Here is a 15,726-nt window from a genome sequence, read left to right as displayed (position 1 = left end):
TTTTCGCATTATTCTTCGATATCAAAAGATAGGTATCTGATGAGAAGGAAGTTCAATGTATGATTTTTCTGGATGCACGAGTGCCCCATCTACGATGCATGTACGATAAGAACAATAAGAACATACCATATAGACCCACTTGACAGTCTTCTGCTCGCGTTTTTGAGTGCTGAATGGTGACTGGTGATTGGTGATTGGTGATTCCTACAGTGCAGGATGGTCAAAATCACATGATCAACACCAAACAGACACGCTAAAGTGTGCAGGGTGTGCATAATAAATTTGGCAAAGTCTCCACGACATAAAGTTTTATGCCACGGCAGAATTATTTCACCGCTCAGAGAAATTTCAAAGCTTTTTGGTTCTTTTTACTTTGCGCAAATCTATAATCACTGCTTCAATAAATTGGAATTGATTGCGCAAAAATTCCAATTGTCAATATGTCGTCAAGAATATCTTTACAGCAGCCATACGTGGTCGCTACCTTGCCGCGATCGAAACAGGCTCAATATGTAGTTGGGGAGGTCTTTGGTGGTTCACCTGGATCAAAAAAAAGAAAGAGGTCAGAATTGGCGGTAGGAATTCATGGAGAAGGCGTGAATTTATATGATGTAAGATATTATAGTTATTTTTTGAGCGTCTTCAAACGTTAATATCTTCTCAGGTATCATCATCGAAATTACTTACTTCTTACGCTCTGCCTCCTGGTACTTCATTTTCTTGCCCGCCATATTCTTCCAGGTCGAAAACGACGAAAACCAAAACCGAGCGAAGAACATATGTTTCGACGTCCGGCTCTGAGGATCAAATCACATTGTTCCATGATATCACGGAAGGGACTAGCACATCGCAATCTACAACAGTCACACACAAGCTCAGTCAATCGAAAGCGCCAGTGGTTCATTTGGGTGCTTTGGCATCCTCGGGATTGGATGCGATCAAAAAGTCGGATATATTGATTGTGAAGAAAGATGGTGAGATTCAATGCTTAGATGGTGAAAGTCTTCAGCTATTATGGTCCTCTCCTGCCACCGCCCTCGGTCGAGCTTCATCAATGACAATGACCAACATCGAGGTAGAATATGCGCACATCACAAATGCCTATTCCGCTGGTCAAGGAATCTTGAAAGGTCGCCAGGATGTTTTTGCTTTTTTCCCACAAGAAGTGACCGAGGATGGCTTTAATCCAGACATAATAATCGTGATTACAAAGTCAAATGTGCAGGAAGCTGGGGATAGTGTGCGTACACTACACATTGTAGCATTACCAAGGAAGGCGACGACCTATTTGAATGGCGCAACACATTCTGTCGAATCTCTTCTCGATGCCCCTCTACCAATTCATAAAGCTCCTAAGAAGAAGGTGACGATCGGAAAAGCTTCATTCGGCATCAATGTTTCCGCCGGTATTTTGCAAATACTGGAAGCGGAAGTGTTGACAACCTTGGATTTACATGATACGTTCCCAAGGATTCAATCCGAAATCAACACTCCTGGTACCGGTTCATTCCTCCGCCTTTCAAGCACTTCTATTATCATGTCAACTCAACAAGCTATTAGCATTCTCAACCCAAAATATGAGTCTGTGTTAGCAACCATCAAGTTGGATGATGAGACAAACAAAGAATCACTCAAACGCAAACGAGACTCTGATGATAAGCAGAGACCACGATTGGATATGCCTGCTCAATTCATCTCTTACTACCCTAAACTTGGGACAGCGTTAGCTATCTCAGATAATGAGCTCGTTGCCGTTCAAGTGGATTTTCAACCTGGTCAAGGTTCAAAATCTCGAGCATTTGGACTATTGATCGATTCCCTTGGTTGCTCGGACCCACAGGTTGTACGTTCCAAGCCCGGAAAGGAGCCATCGCATGGAAAGTGGCTTTTTGTGGATCATTATCTTCCTGGGTCAATGGGCATGAAAGAAGATGCATGGGTAAATATGACGAGAGAGCCTGAGAGATGTGTCAAGAGTGGAGATACTGCAGCTTTTGAGAAGGCTTTAGGCAGTAAGTTCGACCAAGATTGGAGCACCGAAACGTCCGAAAATCCTGCAGACAGGATTGCGAAGATAGAGCCTTCTGAAGTCGATCGTAGATGGATATTATATGCACTAAGTAAGATTTTTAGCTGGTCTCAGAATCTGGAAGGAATGTATGAGCTTTCTATTGTTTTCTATCCTCCTAGACTTTTCAGGTGGTTGCTTCAAACAGGAAACATGACGATTCTTAATATCGAATCAGCATTGAGACAAGAGATTCGAGCCTCACTTTCTGGCCCAATACCAGCTGGCCAACTTGTCAATGCGATCGTTAAGCTGGACCGGGAAATGGAATTATTACTCCATCTTGTTTCATCCAATCTACTTGGAGCAGCGGAACTTCTCCACGCGATTCGAAACTTAATGGAAACTATGGATTTGTTTGAACTCGGAGACTCTTCGAGTCCAAAGCAAGCATTACTGACAAATGGGGAAGAAGCATCCCTAGAAAATGATAATGCTGAAGAGGAAGTACAAAGACTTGAAGCCGAGGCAGAAGATGATCTCCAACTCGCCGAATTTCAATTAGGAGAAGGTTCAGGCGTCAGAGGTGAAGCCTTAAATGTGGCTCTCTCAAAACTCTATACATGTCCAGACAACAACATTACGGAAGCTTTACAGACAGCTTTTACAAGTCAAGAGACGGTATCACTAATCTATATTTTGAGAGTCGAATTGGCCAAAGGTGGATGGACAGGTCGATACCTTGATATCTTGGAACTAGATGACGACGAAGTTGAAGCACCTGATAACTCCATCATTCTCATCTCCAGCTTACTCAACAATTGTATTGATGCTCTTGCAGCAGGTGGATGGTTAACTGGAAATGCAAGACTGATCAATGGTGATCAATCCGAATCCGAAGCATTCATTGGAACATTGAAAATGGAAGTTAGTGCCGCACTCGAAGGCATCGAAACGGCCGTTTATCTCAAGGGGTTAACATCCGAGATGGTCCGTTACGGGGACTCCGTACTTAAAACCCTTGGCAATGAAGATACAGGACGAATGGCAAAGTCAATATTAACGCTTCCCTCTGGAGAAAAAGACCTCTCGATATTGCCCATCGGACTCAAGGCTGAGAAACAGATTTCTCGTCTTCGTGTAGGTGCAGGAGGAGAAATCCAAAAGAGAAGTAAGAGAGATATTGGAAGACTTTTGAGTAGACAAGTGGGAAAATATACAAGAGAAAGAATTGTTTTGTAAGGAGTATGAGAATAGCATTGAAGATGAAGGGTCTATTATTTTAATGATATTGTTGATTGATTGGTCGGGAGAATATAAAATCAAAGAAACTCTTTTGCTCATGCTATACTATACCATATATGTCGTACCAAGTTGACCTCGTACGAAATTTATCTACACTACCAGTACAGTGTTCACATGACATGATTTCGGAGTTCCCCTCCCCTGGCTTGCTCTGCCCTGCCCTCCCTTGCACTCCACATCTATCTCACCCATTGATAATTGATTACCTACCATATGTTCTAGCATCTTTTCCCGAAGCCTTCATGCAACCTGAATGCACCGGCAAGAAAAATGTGTCAAAGGATATTTTAGCGAACCTATCATCTTCCACACTTCTCTGTTATCTGCAACACGATGCGGTAACTCGGCATGATAGGTAGAGGGTGCTCGGTTCAGCGTTGCTGTTCGCACGCGTGCAGTGGATACGAATTGTATAAGCCTTAATCTGAGCCTCACGCCTTTGTTACGCAGTGGGTGCGACACTGCGGCGATCGTTGTGGGTTGATGGGTTGATGGGTTGATGGGTTGATGGGAACTGCGCCACAAAGGATTGGGTAAATAGTAAAGGGAGGGATGGTTCATGGATGGACGGAGAGACGGATAGGATAGGTGGAGAGAGATGGATGTTCGTTCCCGCGACGTCACTTGGAATCTTGGATGGATGGATGGATGGATGGATGGATGGATGGATGGATGGATGGATGAACGGATTGGAATATGATTATCGGTTTCTGGATCTGGTATGGTATGATATGATATGATATGATATGATATGGTTCATCAAGGCAAGCGGTAGTTCTAGAGAGATCTCTTAAACAGTTACCTATTCTACCGGTACCCATTCGTTCAGCTCAGCCTCGATTGATGGCTTCGATTATTCTTCTATGCAGCTTCTAAGGGATGTTTGTTAATCTGAAACTTACGAGATTCTCCATCTTAATTCAGTTTTTGGTCTCGGGTTTGTTTGTGTACTGAGTAATGAATTTGGGTGAATTATATTAACTATTGTGATTGTGAATTTGTATTTTTGAAGCTGTATTTTATATCCAAGTACTTTCTCGAGTCATCATTAACAAATACGGATATATCGATACGAATTCCCCAACTTCGCAACTCAGGACTCGAAACTCGGCACAATACAATCATCACGATTAGAAATCTGGGAATTCGACCAGAAAAATATTGCGGGGTATAATAAAGTGGAGTGGTTCGTTACGTCGGAGCTTTCATCATAGGTTATCAGACAGAGAACTCAGCAAGAAAGAAAGAAAGAAAGAAAGAAAGAAAGAAAAAGATATCCACTTCGCTGCAGCAGAGCAAAGTAATTGAAAGCAAGAAGAGAGTACAACACATCATATCGCACACACACACACGCACACTCGCATATCTACTCGTATCTTGATTTTCATTTGATTGATTAATTATTTTGCTTTGCCACTTTTTGGGTTGATCAAAGGGATGGGTTTATAATTGATCTCTCCTTCTTTCTCTCCCTCGCCTTCTCGAAACTTGGAATCGATTGCGACATCGAAGTGCGACATTCGAAAATTTGGAATTGCATATTTGAAGTCGAATATTGAGCGCGGAATGAGAAACGAAATGAGTGTGGGAACATCATCAGATATAAGAAAAGCATCGATACTTTGTCGCGATGTGTATCGGAAATGCAGAGAGGCGGGTGCGCAATATGAGGAGATTCGACGGGAAGTGAAGGGTTTGTATGGGGTTGTGAGGGAGTTGAAGGAAGAGGAGGAAGAGAGGAATGGGGAGTGGGATGAGGGGAATTGGGAACGTGTGGAGGGGATTATCGGGGATTGTGAGGGGACCCTTAGACAACTTGATGGATTGCTGGGGAGGTATGGGAGAAATGGAGGTGGAAGGCTGGGAAGTAATGAGATGGATCAATTGGGTGGGATTCGAGTGAGGTTGATTTCGCATAAGAAGAATATATCGCATTTTCTCGATTCGCTCCTTGACGAAGAGGAAGGTGGAGATGCAAGCGGCACAGAAGGGTTGGACGGGAAGGGCGAATTGGATATGTTGTTGGATAAGGTGGATGATATCGCAGCGGATAGGAGTCGAAGGGTTGGGACTTTACAAATGATGGGTTCTGAGAATGAGGATGAGGAGGATAATTTGCAGATTTGGAAATGGTTTAGGAGGAATCTAGTTGGAGAGGGGGTCAATAGAGTGGTTTTGGAACGACATAAGGTATTTGGATATTTTCATGTGGTAGGATAATTGCTTCTTACTAACAGACTTATAGGATGTTCTAATTGCATATATACGACAAATGGAACAAGATGGGCTACTAATCGAAAATCCATCTGCATCTACACCTCAAACCAGTCCAAGAACTTCTCATAAAGGACGATGGGACTCTACACATTCCGAATCACCTCATGCACAAGTAGCACCAGCTTCATTCGATAATACCAATATCAATTCAGGGCGCAATGACCCTGGAGCAAAAGAAATGATTCAAAGAGAAGACAATATAAAATTCCCTCCGGCGATGAAATTTCAAAGACCCAAACCCGAATCTCTCGTCGACTCATATCCATATCCTGGACAAAATATATCCTCAACTTCTCATCGACAATTATCACCTCCTCTAACTCCCAAAATCTCAACCACAGATCTCGATATCTCAGAATCCCATTGCGGAAAGGATATTAGCGGCTCAAAATTAAACTCTGAGGATAATACGTCATCGGGGCATCAGACGATATCACGATATCCAGTTAATTCGAATCATAATAATACTTCAATAATTCAAACCTCGGATCTTCTTTTGCTTCCTTGCTTTACAACAAGTAATTCTCAACTTCTTCCGCCGTCTTCTCCAGGAAGTTGGAATTCAAAATCATACTCAAACTCATATCTCAATGAATCTCCCAACGAACACATACAATCACAAGCTGAATTGAAAAAAATGACACTACGACCAAAACATAGCTCGGACCCAGTCCAGAAATCATCACCGCGAACAAGCGGTGTTCGATTCGATCTTCCTGATGCCAACCAATCATCAAAAACCCACACGCCTACACCTAGTAGTGGAAATAATCCTCACGATTCCACGATCCCCATTCCCATTCCTACTTCCATTCTCAAGTCAAAAATTGCACCAGATTCATCTGGCCATGAAATCCCTCAAGATGCAAAATGGACAAAAGTAAAACGATCTTTGATATCACCAGAAGTATTGGTGAAAGACGGGAGAAGATTTGAAGCGTAAGTCATCCCTCGTTTCTTTTTATTCTCAGGACATATGTCATAATATATGTCATAGATATCAAGAGGTTAGCAGGAAAACTATGTGATCAAATATGACATAATATTTGTGATACTAATAAATGTCTACAATTAGTCGACCAGAATTCGTAGCTATCTTAGGAATTCTCACAAAAGAGGAAATTCAACAATATGCTGAGCGCTCGCATGTTTTGAGAGAAGAGCGTTGGTGGAGAAATCACCCTGAGCAGAGAGAAAGAAGGGAGAGGAGGGAAAGCAGTGAAAGAAGTAGAAGACGAAACTCAGAGGATGAGGAGAGTTCTTCTTGCAGTTCTGATTCTAGTTCGGAGATGAGCTCGGATTCAGATTCAGATATAAATGAGCATAGAAAACGTGGTGAGAAAAGAAATGGGGATGCAAGAGGAAACGGTAGAAGAGGTGACGAATGGGAAGAGAGGGGAGAAAGAAGAGAAAGAAAGGGAAGATCGGAAAGATATAATCGCAGAGAAAGAGATCGTGAAGCAAATTATACGTTTGCTCCTCAATCACAACCCCAACCTCAGCCTCAACATTTCTCCCCCTCACCATATTCTGCATCGAATAATTCACTTCCAGGAAGAGGTATGGAAATACCCGGAATAAACCAAACACCAAATGGATACGCACCTCTGGGTTCTTTTCCCGGACAACAAAACTATTCCCAACAAGGATATCCACCACCTCCACAGCATCAACCCCCCTATCCAACACCAAATCAATTTCCTCAACCTCCTTACCCTCAAGGACAAGGACCTCCCCCACAAATAAATCAAAATCAATATCTCTCACCAAATCTCTACGCTCCTTACTCTACATCTCCGTCCGGCTCCTCACCTACATATGCGCCCAATCCTTCCTATACCCCCCACAACTCCCGACGCCATCAATCTCACTCTCATTCTCATTCCCATTCCCGCTCTCCGCATTCTCATTCTCACTCTCACTCTCATCATTCTCGCTCCCGCTCCCGCCGTTCTCGCGATGCAGATCCCCGCTCTTCAGAGCCACGGAGACAAAATTCGGGAACGCCGAGTGCAAATACGAGTTTGGGTTCGAGTTCGAGTAAATGGCGTGATCATCTCGCGGCGGCGGGGATAGGTGGAGGTTTGGGGGGTGCGGCGGCGGGGTTGTGGGAGGTTTTGAGTGAAGCTGCGGAGGGGTTTTAGGTTTTTGGTTTTTGGTTTTTGGTTTTTGGGTTGGGCGAGGGAATGGGAATGGGAAAGTGGTAGGGGGTGTTGAAGGTCATGAATGGAGGGGAATAAGATGGAGATGGAAATGGAGATGAAGAAGATGAGAGGGGAAGGGAAGGGAAGAAATTATGAGGGGAGGAATATGAGATGAATGAATGAATGAATAAATAAAGAACGAACGAAATCAAACGAAACGAAACGAGAATTGGAGCTCAAGAATGTAGATAAATTGGCATGATGACATGATGGTATGATGGTATGATGGTATGATGGTATGTATGTATAAATATAAATGGGATGAGAAATGATGAATAATGAATAATGATTGATGATTGGGATAATAAATAGGATAGGATAATGAATAGGATAATGATACGAGATGAGTAGGATAATGATACAAGATATGAATATATGAATATAATAAAAAAATTGGTAACAAAGATGAAAACGATAGTGATAATGGTGAGTGATGAAATTCATAGAGGGAATTTATAGGATTAATAAGTAAGGAGGGCACACTAGAATAGGATATGATATCTATCCCATATAAGAAAACTTAAAAGTACACAATACATTCATCAAGCAAGTACACAAACACAAGTATCAACGTCAATCAAGCACAAAGTATATAGTCGTAATACTTAAAATTCCTATTCTATCCAAATCAATCCCTATATCAATATACTATTGCTATTTCCTCCCTCAATCCCATCCCATCCCATTCCATCCTATTCAATTCCATTCAACCCAGGTCAAACATTCGAATTCCCATTCTCATCTTCATCTCAAGAATAAAGATGTGTTCATCTCTGTTGTGAGCCCAACCTAGCCTAGCCCAACCCCATCTCCCTATCCTTCCCCTCTCCTATCATTCTATCCATTTCATCCTTCACAAATAAGCCTCACCAGCGCACCGATCCAAATCCCCTAACAAACAAACCAAAAAATCCCACCAGGTAATAAACGAAAAAGATAAAATATATAAACTAAGAAACAACAAACAAAAGAAGATATAATAAATTGTCGAGACTTCCCAAAAGAAACGCTAAACCGCAGCAACAAATGCAAGATTTTTCTCCTTTATTTATCCTCTCTACTCAATACCCCTTTACATGAACATTGCTTCTAATCTATCCATCATCGAGTCCAAGTTATTACATAACCTAGTTGCTCTATTGAAAGCATTAGTTGAAACTAATTTTTCGCTTTCAATATCACGAACGACGAGTTCGAATTGAGAAGGTTTGTTGAGGCCAAGAGTAGAGAAATCGATATCGAAGTTGAATTCGGTTGAAGGTGCTGAAGTTGATGAGGTGTCTTCAGCGAAAAGAGCAAATGCTGGATCGGCATCAAATTCTTCATCAACAATCTCCTCAACAATAGCTGATGGTGCAAGTTCATGAACTGGTTGACGTTCAACAATTGGAAGTTCTACTTTCTCATCTTCAGATTGTAATGAATCGACGAGGTTTGAGGATTTTCCGGAGAGGATTGATGAATCGATAACCGTCTCTGGGATAGAAAGAACGGAATAAACTTGTGGTTGATAGCCAAATCCGTCGGCATTGATATCAAGCATAGCAAAATCCATCGCTTGTTCTGGAATCATGACCATACCAATATGTTGTTGTTGTTGTTGTTGTTGTTGTTGTTGTTGTTGCATCTGTTGTTGAGCACCATATGGGTTAACATCCTTTCTCACTTGTCTTGGCTGTTCATGTTGAATAGGAGCTTGTTGTTGTGGAGGTGGTGCTTGTTGAGTCGCTGGGTTGGAAGATAAAGTGTCGAGGAAACCAGAGAACGCAGGTGAAGAAAGAAGCATTCTTGTAAGATCTGATAGACGAGTATTTTCCTCCATCAAAGCTCTGTTTTGCGACTTCAAATCCATATTCTCATTAACCTTGACAGCAATTTCTCCTTCGAGTTGACTGATGTATTCTAAAGAACGTTAGTATTAGAACCATTTTCGATGTCACACTGTGCTTACCCTTTCTTCTTGATCTGAAAGCACGAGCTGACACCTTATTTCTAAGTTGTCTTCTCTCCTTGCTACTAAGCTTCTTTCCTTCTTCACTCGCCAATAATCTTTCATCTTCATCCATATCTTCTTCTTCCTTTCGCATGCGATGAACGTGTGTCATATTCTGAGAATTTCCATCATCACCATCAGTCACGACACTGCTTTGTCTCATCGAGTTGAGTAATTGAGAAATCTTTTCCTCAACCAGAGGGTCGGTACCCGTGGGTGCTCTGGAGCGTTGTTGTTGTGGTTGAGGTTGTCTTTGTTGTTGTCCGTTCGCCGCCATAGCATTTTGACGTTGTTGTGCGATAATGGCTTGTTGTTGCTTTTGTTGTGCTTGAGCTTTGGCAAGAGCAGCTTGTTGTTGATGCATACCCGGCCAAAGACGACCGACGTGACTAGATTGTGTTGGCAGTACGTTTCCGACGGGCAAGGTTTGAGATCCAATATTGCTTGGGTCCACAAACTTTTGTTCGGGGTAGAAGAAGGCTGGATCTTGTTCCATTTCCACGTCTGATGGGTGGAATGGGGTACGAGATGGAGTCGTGCCAAAATCCACAAATTCTTCACTTGGACTCATGGCCGAGAAGTATGAGGGATCTTGAAAGTTGTATCGGTTGATGTGACCATTGTTTTCATTGACGGCCAAGGTATTTGCGATGGCCCCTTGTGGAATACCCGTTTGTTGTCTGTAGAGATCGTATTGATGACTGGGACCGGAAAGCGTTGGTTGATTTGATGAAGGTAATGTGGTTGGAGTCGATACTGCGGATGATCTTATGGAGGGTGGGACGAATTGTGATTTGGAAGACGATGGTGAGAGAGAGGGTGAATGATATGATACCGTTTCATATTCGGTATAATCGATTAATTCGAGAGGATCTAAACAACTGACTTGAGGAGTTGAGGTTAATGATTCGGACTTCATGATTGTTGAAGAGGTAGTGATTGATGGTGATTGAAGTGGTGAGTGAGTGAGTGAGTGAGTGAGTGAGTGAGTGAGTGATGGATGAATTGATTGATTGATTTGTTAGATTCGGATTCGATTTGACGACGATGATATTGAAAGCCTTTCTTTCTCTCTTTCTTTTCCTTGAGATAATTCCTTTTCTTCCTTGATTTGATGATTTGAAATGTTCTTGATGAATGAGATGAATAAATCAATTGATAACCAGATAAATGAAGATATTCTCGAAGAGTAAATGGAAGGAAGTTTTAAAGAGGTGTGATGTGATGTACGAGTAATTGAGTAATTGAAGTAATTGATGAAAAAGAATCGGACTTTGTTGTTTTTTCAAACACACTAGACAATGGGTAGATGAGCCAGGATAGGATTAGGTGTCGGGGCGTAGTGTAGTGTAGTGTAGTTTAATGTAGTGTACGGAGGGAAGGATATGTGAAGGAGATCAAGTAAAGAAGGATATATAATAAAGAATACCTAGTAAAGCATATAAAGCATACAATAAATAATTCAATAATACAATCAAGTTATGAAATATAAAATTCCATATAATTAACGTTAAAGTGTAATAAAGTAATAAGAGAAGTCAGAAATAAGAAATGGAAAATGTATTAACTAGTAATATATCATGTATTATGAATTTTGAATTCCTTTCTTCACTCCCCTCCCTCCCCTCCTTTTCCTTTTCCTTTCCTTTCTTCACTTCCTTCTTCACTTCCTTCTTCCCTTCCTTCTTCCCTTCCTAAATTGTTGCCTTCCCTAGGTATCCATCCTTTCCTTTCTCTTCTCACGGAAGAATCATACATACCTAGATCCAAAGTGTCAATGTCAGTGCTATCTATCTATTACCAGTACCAGCACGCACCAGTACCACCACCACCACTCACTACCCATACCTCAGTGGCTTTGATCAAAAACGGGAAACAGAAAATGAAGTGAACGCGCGTTCATCATTCAAATCAGATGATGTGATTGGTGCATCCACCTCCATTGATTTAAATAGCCCTCGGGGATCGGGGGATCGGCTGTGAGAGAATTGCTATCTCGATTGGGTAGTTTTGATTGTTGATTTCATGATTTTGGTTTGGAGATTTGAGATATTCTAGGCATGAGGAGGTATCAAGAGGTATTGATTGAATATTATATGATGATATAGTAGAGAGTATTGTGAGGGGAGGAGAGTAGGTCTTTGTATACCGGTATGATGTTGAATGAATTGACTATACTTTGTAGTAGTTTATAAGCCAATATATATCATCTCACATCAATCATTCAAGGAATAGTATTACCACTATGAAGGATTCGTGCTCGTTGACGATGACTACATTTATAGTATAGTATCTATCATCATATCATACTAGTAAGAGAACAGAATCAAATGAATCACTGATTAGATATCTGATCATCTACACAAGTGATATAATACTACGAAGTAGATATACAGTCAAATTATCAGAAGAGAAATGATATAGAATTGTTAATGAATATTAGTAGTTCATAATGAAGGAGTACTTATCACTTGAATACTATATCCCAAGTATCGAATTCGATATGAATCAGATATTAAAGAGAGATCTTTATTATTATTCTTTATTTATACTTACTATCTGTCTATGTATATATATATATATATAACTATATAAATATATCTAGTTCTTCAGATAAATATATAACTCCATTTTGTATTATCTAATTCTTCGAGTTGGCATAACGTGGTTTATCAGTGAATAAGTTATATTAGTAAATGAATCACTTATTTTATATATAAAATTTGTTTATATATAACTATGTACTTTCTTTATTTATAGATATAATTTTCTGAAAATTTAATATAAAATATTTCAATATATAAGAATATTAAAAATCTTATTAATTTTAAGAAATTTGAATTTATAAAGCTGTTATTATAAAAATAGATTTTTTGTAACGAAAATCGTAACAATTTCCTTTTCTTTTTAAAGTATAATAAAATTATTTTATAAAAATTAGATTAATAAAAAACCTAGATTTTAATTATTTTTTAAAATCTTTTATTTAAGAAAATAATAATTAGTTATTAAAATATTAATATTTTAAAAAGCTTGATTTAAATAGTTTTCGAAATAACCCATTCACTGATATAACCCACTCACTGATAAACCACGTTATATATATAACAAAACTTCAATATCGATTTCATTACTACACCTACTTAGATCTAAATACATATAATTATAGAGATTTATTATATAAAGTGCTATCAAATCTTCATATCCCATTCACTCCTACATATATAAGTATAGCTACTATACATACAACCTCCTCATACCATCTCAATACTACCTACTTCCTTCCAGTTATCCACAAGTAGATAGGTACCTACATAAACATAAAAACTTACTTACTAAGCGCTCTCTATATCACACCACACATCACATACATCACATCCAATCCATCCAATCCATTCATTCTCATCATCTCATCTTATGTCATCCATCCTCGCATTCTCGTAATTTTTTATTTTACTTAATTCGTACTCTACGAGATACCGGTACGATATACACAGCCCCTCCAAGCCATACCTACTATCCCATATCATATTATGGATATCATTCATCCCTCACTCCCAAGAACTAGGTAATTACTTCATATCAGTAGGTATATAACACAAACCTCAGATAAATATTCAAAGCCACCTCTTTCTCTTTCTCTCCATTCCCATCCCTCAACCTACATCACTCCTCAAATCCAGACACACCATACCACACCAACCAGACCATCACCATACTCCCGCTACATACACATCACACACCCACCCACCACAAAGCCATCATCATTACGCCGCTAACGCGTGGCAATATCTCTCTCTCTCTCTCTCTCTCTCTCTCTCTCAGATTCTTTCTTTCCTTGCTGTGCTGTGCTATGCTGCGCCCAAGGGAATATTTCCTATTCAAGTTACTTTCATTCCATTACATTCATAAAATTAAACCCTTACTATACCTGTATACTAGGAGCCCGAAATAAAATCTAAATACATAAACACTTATTATTATCAATGCATGAATCAATCAATCAAATACTAGTAAACCTCTCGCCTATCAAATCAAAACGTCAAAGATCCATCCACTTATTCAATCATTCTAGATCCAAGCTCTCTTCGGGACCGAAGCATCGCACGTGACGTGACATGACATTTCCCCTCAAAAAATACTTCACAATGTCCGAGTTGAAACTTGAACTTCGAACTTCAACTTGAACTCGAACTTCGAAGACTAACTAACTAGAGTACTTTGATATGGTGATGACTACCCAGGTATATCTAATAGGTAGTGAAGAAGAAAAGAATAATTTAATTGTGAATATCCATGGATGACTGTGCATGACTAGGTATGAACTTTGAATTGGACGTGAATATGAATATCTTATCGAGTTATATTCCTTCCGATCAAAAAATTTCTTTATTTTCTTTTCTTTCTTTTCTTTCTTTTCTTTTTCCCGTTGTAATTCCCGTTATCATACCATTCACACTAACCGTTCGTTTCACTATACTACACTACACTACACTATATTCATCTAATCCCCCACCCCCTCGCGAAAAACGAAAAACACCGACGGAGTACAACTAAGTATGTAAAACATGCTCGAGACTATAAAGGAAGTACGGTAGTTTGTATGGTGGATGAGCTTAGTTGATTTTAGTTTAGTTTAGTCCACTTTCCTTCTACTTTCCTTCCATTTTCCTTCTACTTCAAATGGATCTAGTTTCTAGTAATGTAGGTTGGATTAGGTTGGGTCAATTCACTTGGGGGGTTTTTTGGGGGGAGGAGGAGGAGGGGGGAAGGGAGATTCCTTTTGTTTTGTAATGTGAAATGTATAGTATAGTATGGTATGGGTTTTTTATGTATTGGATTGTAATTGGATTGTATGAGTATTGTAACTGTGTTATGTAGATATGAAAAAATGGAAGATGAAAGATGATAACATATAACAAATACCTAGATAGATGAATAAGTAGATAGAAATCGCTCCAGTATCAATATATAAAAGTCCACATTATAATTACCGATACAATTACTAGATACTATAAATCCAATACATACTTCAAGACTAATAGATAAATAAATAAATATCACCATCTAATCTGATCTAATCTAACCTCGATATATATCTTCATCTAGAATTCTTCATCTAGAATTCTTCATCTATGGAAATTCTAGGAAGATTCTCGAAGGAATACAGAATAGCTCTCTCTCTCTCTCTCTATCTATTTGAGGAGTTTACTTACTAAATATCTACTATCGAAAATCTGAATCTAGAATCTTAAGAAGAGTTCATGATTGATATAGAATTACCTTGTATCTATAAAGTATAAGAATTATATCTAATAAGTAAGTATCTAGAACGCTGTATGCGATATACTTACTAATATCTCTTTCTTCTTTCTTTCTTTCTTTCTTTCCTGATACCTACCAACCACCTTTCATACTCTATACTCTCATATTTTCCTATCACATTGCATACTCCATATCCGAATCATGCATATATAGATATATATACACAAAGATAATCCCTCAACAACTCCAAACCTTCAGAATCCAGATGAGAAACCACTCAACAAACAGGAGCCCCTTGGCTTAACCCCGAAATTCTCTCTCCTCTCCTCTCCTCTCCTCTCCTCTCCATCCAATCCCATCCCATCCTCGCTACTCATCAAACATCAAACCCCTTCTCCTTCCAGATCCAGATGCAGATCCAAAACCCGAAGGCAATCCCAATCGAGCCATTTCATATATCCAGATATCCATATTCCCACTTAGTCAGTGAGTCAGTCCCGTCCCGTCCCTCCCATCCTAGATCCCTAGATCCCCTCTCGGCACTTGAATCGCATTGCATTGCATCTTTTCGATTCATCTCGCCATTCCAATCCAATCCAACCCAATCCAATTGTTCACATACCCATATAGTTAAATATAAATATAAATAATTCACAAAGAAAAAAACCGTAGCT

At 39.6% G+C, this 15,726-nt stretch overlaps 3 protein-coding genes across 3 annotated transcripts; 2 read left to right on the top strand and 1 right to left on the bottom strand.

Annotated features, from left to right (window-relative positions):
• Window positions 1-440: 440 nt before the first annotated feature.
• EAE97_000054 (uncharacterized protein) lies at window positions 441-3,250 on the top strand (the record flags this gene model as incomplete). Its single annotated transcript, XM_038870564.1, has 2 exons — window positions 441-611; window positions 665-3,250. The coding sequence occupies 2 exons, from the start codon at window positions 441-443 to the stop codon at window positions 3,248-3,250; spliced, it is 2,757 nt and encodes a 918-aa protein (XP_038737925.1).
• A 1,296-nt stretch (window positions 3,251-4,546) lies between these two features.
• Window positions 4,547-8,172, top strand: EAE97_000053 (uncharacterized protein). The gene is made up of 3 exons (XM_038870563.1): window positions 4,547-5,503; window positions 5,559-6,529; window positions 6,666-8,172. Exons 1-3 carry the CDS (start codon window positions 4,880-4,882, stop codon window positions 7,732-7,734), a joined length of 2,664 nt encoding a protein of 887 aa, XP_038737924.1. The 5' UTR covers window positions 4,547-4,879; the 3' UTR covers window positions 7,735-8,172.
• A 694-nt stretch (window positions 8,173-8,866) lies between these two features.
• On the bottom strand, window positions 8,867-11,298 carry EAE97_000052 (uncharacterized protein; the record flags this gene model as incomplete). The annotated part of the gene is made up of 2 exons (XM_038870562.1): window positions 9,746-11,298; window positions 8,867-9,696 (listed from the first exon to the last, which is right to left on the bottom strand). Exons 1-2 carry the CDS (start codon window positions 10,704-10,706, stop codon window positions 8,867-8,869), a joined length of 1,791 nt encoding a protein of 596 aa, XP_038737923.1. The 5' UTR covers window positions 10,707-11,298.
• Between the last annotated feature and the right edge of the window lie 4,428 nt (window positions 11,299-15,726).

This window comes from Botrytis byssoidea (assembly GCF_014898295.1).
Source record: "Botrytis byssoidea strain MUCL 94 chromosome Unknown BBYS_001, whole genome shotgun sequence".
Taxonomy (NCBI): domain Eukaryota; kingdom Fungi; phylum Ascomycota; class Leotiomycetes; order Helotiales; family Sclerotiniaceae; genus Botrytis; species Botrytis byssoidea.
The sequence above is the reverse complement of the archived record's forward strand: the minus strand, read 5'-3'. Positions and strand labels throughout refer to the sequence as shown.

Bases quoted from the DNA above. Each gene is read 5' to 3' on its own strand.
- EAE97_000053 (XM_038870563.1), top strand. From the start codon at position 4,880: ATGAGAAACGAAATGAGTGTGGGAACATCATCAGATATAAGAAAAGCA. The intron at 5,504-5,558 runs GTATTTGGATAT...ACAGACTTATAG, and splicing joins TGGTTTTGGAACGACATAAG to GATGTTCTAATTGCATATAT. The intron at 6,530-6,665 runs GTAAGTCATCCC...GTCTACAATTAG, and splicing joins GACGGGAGAAGATTTGAAGC to TCGACCAGAATTCGTAGCTA.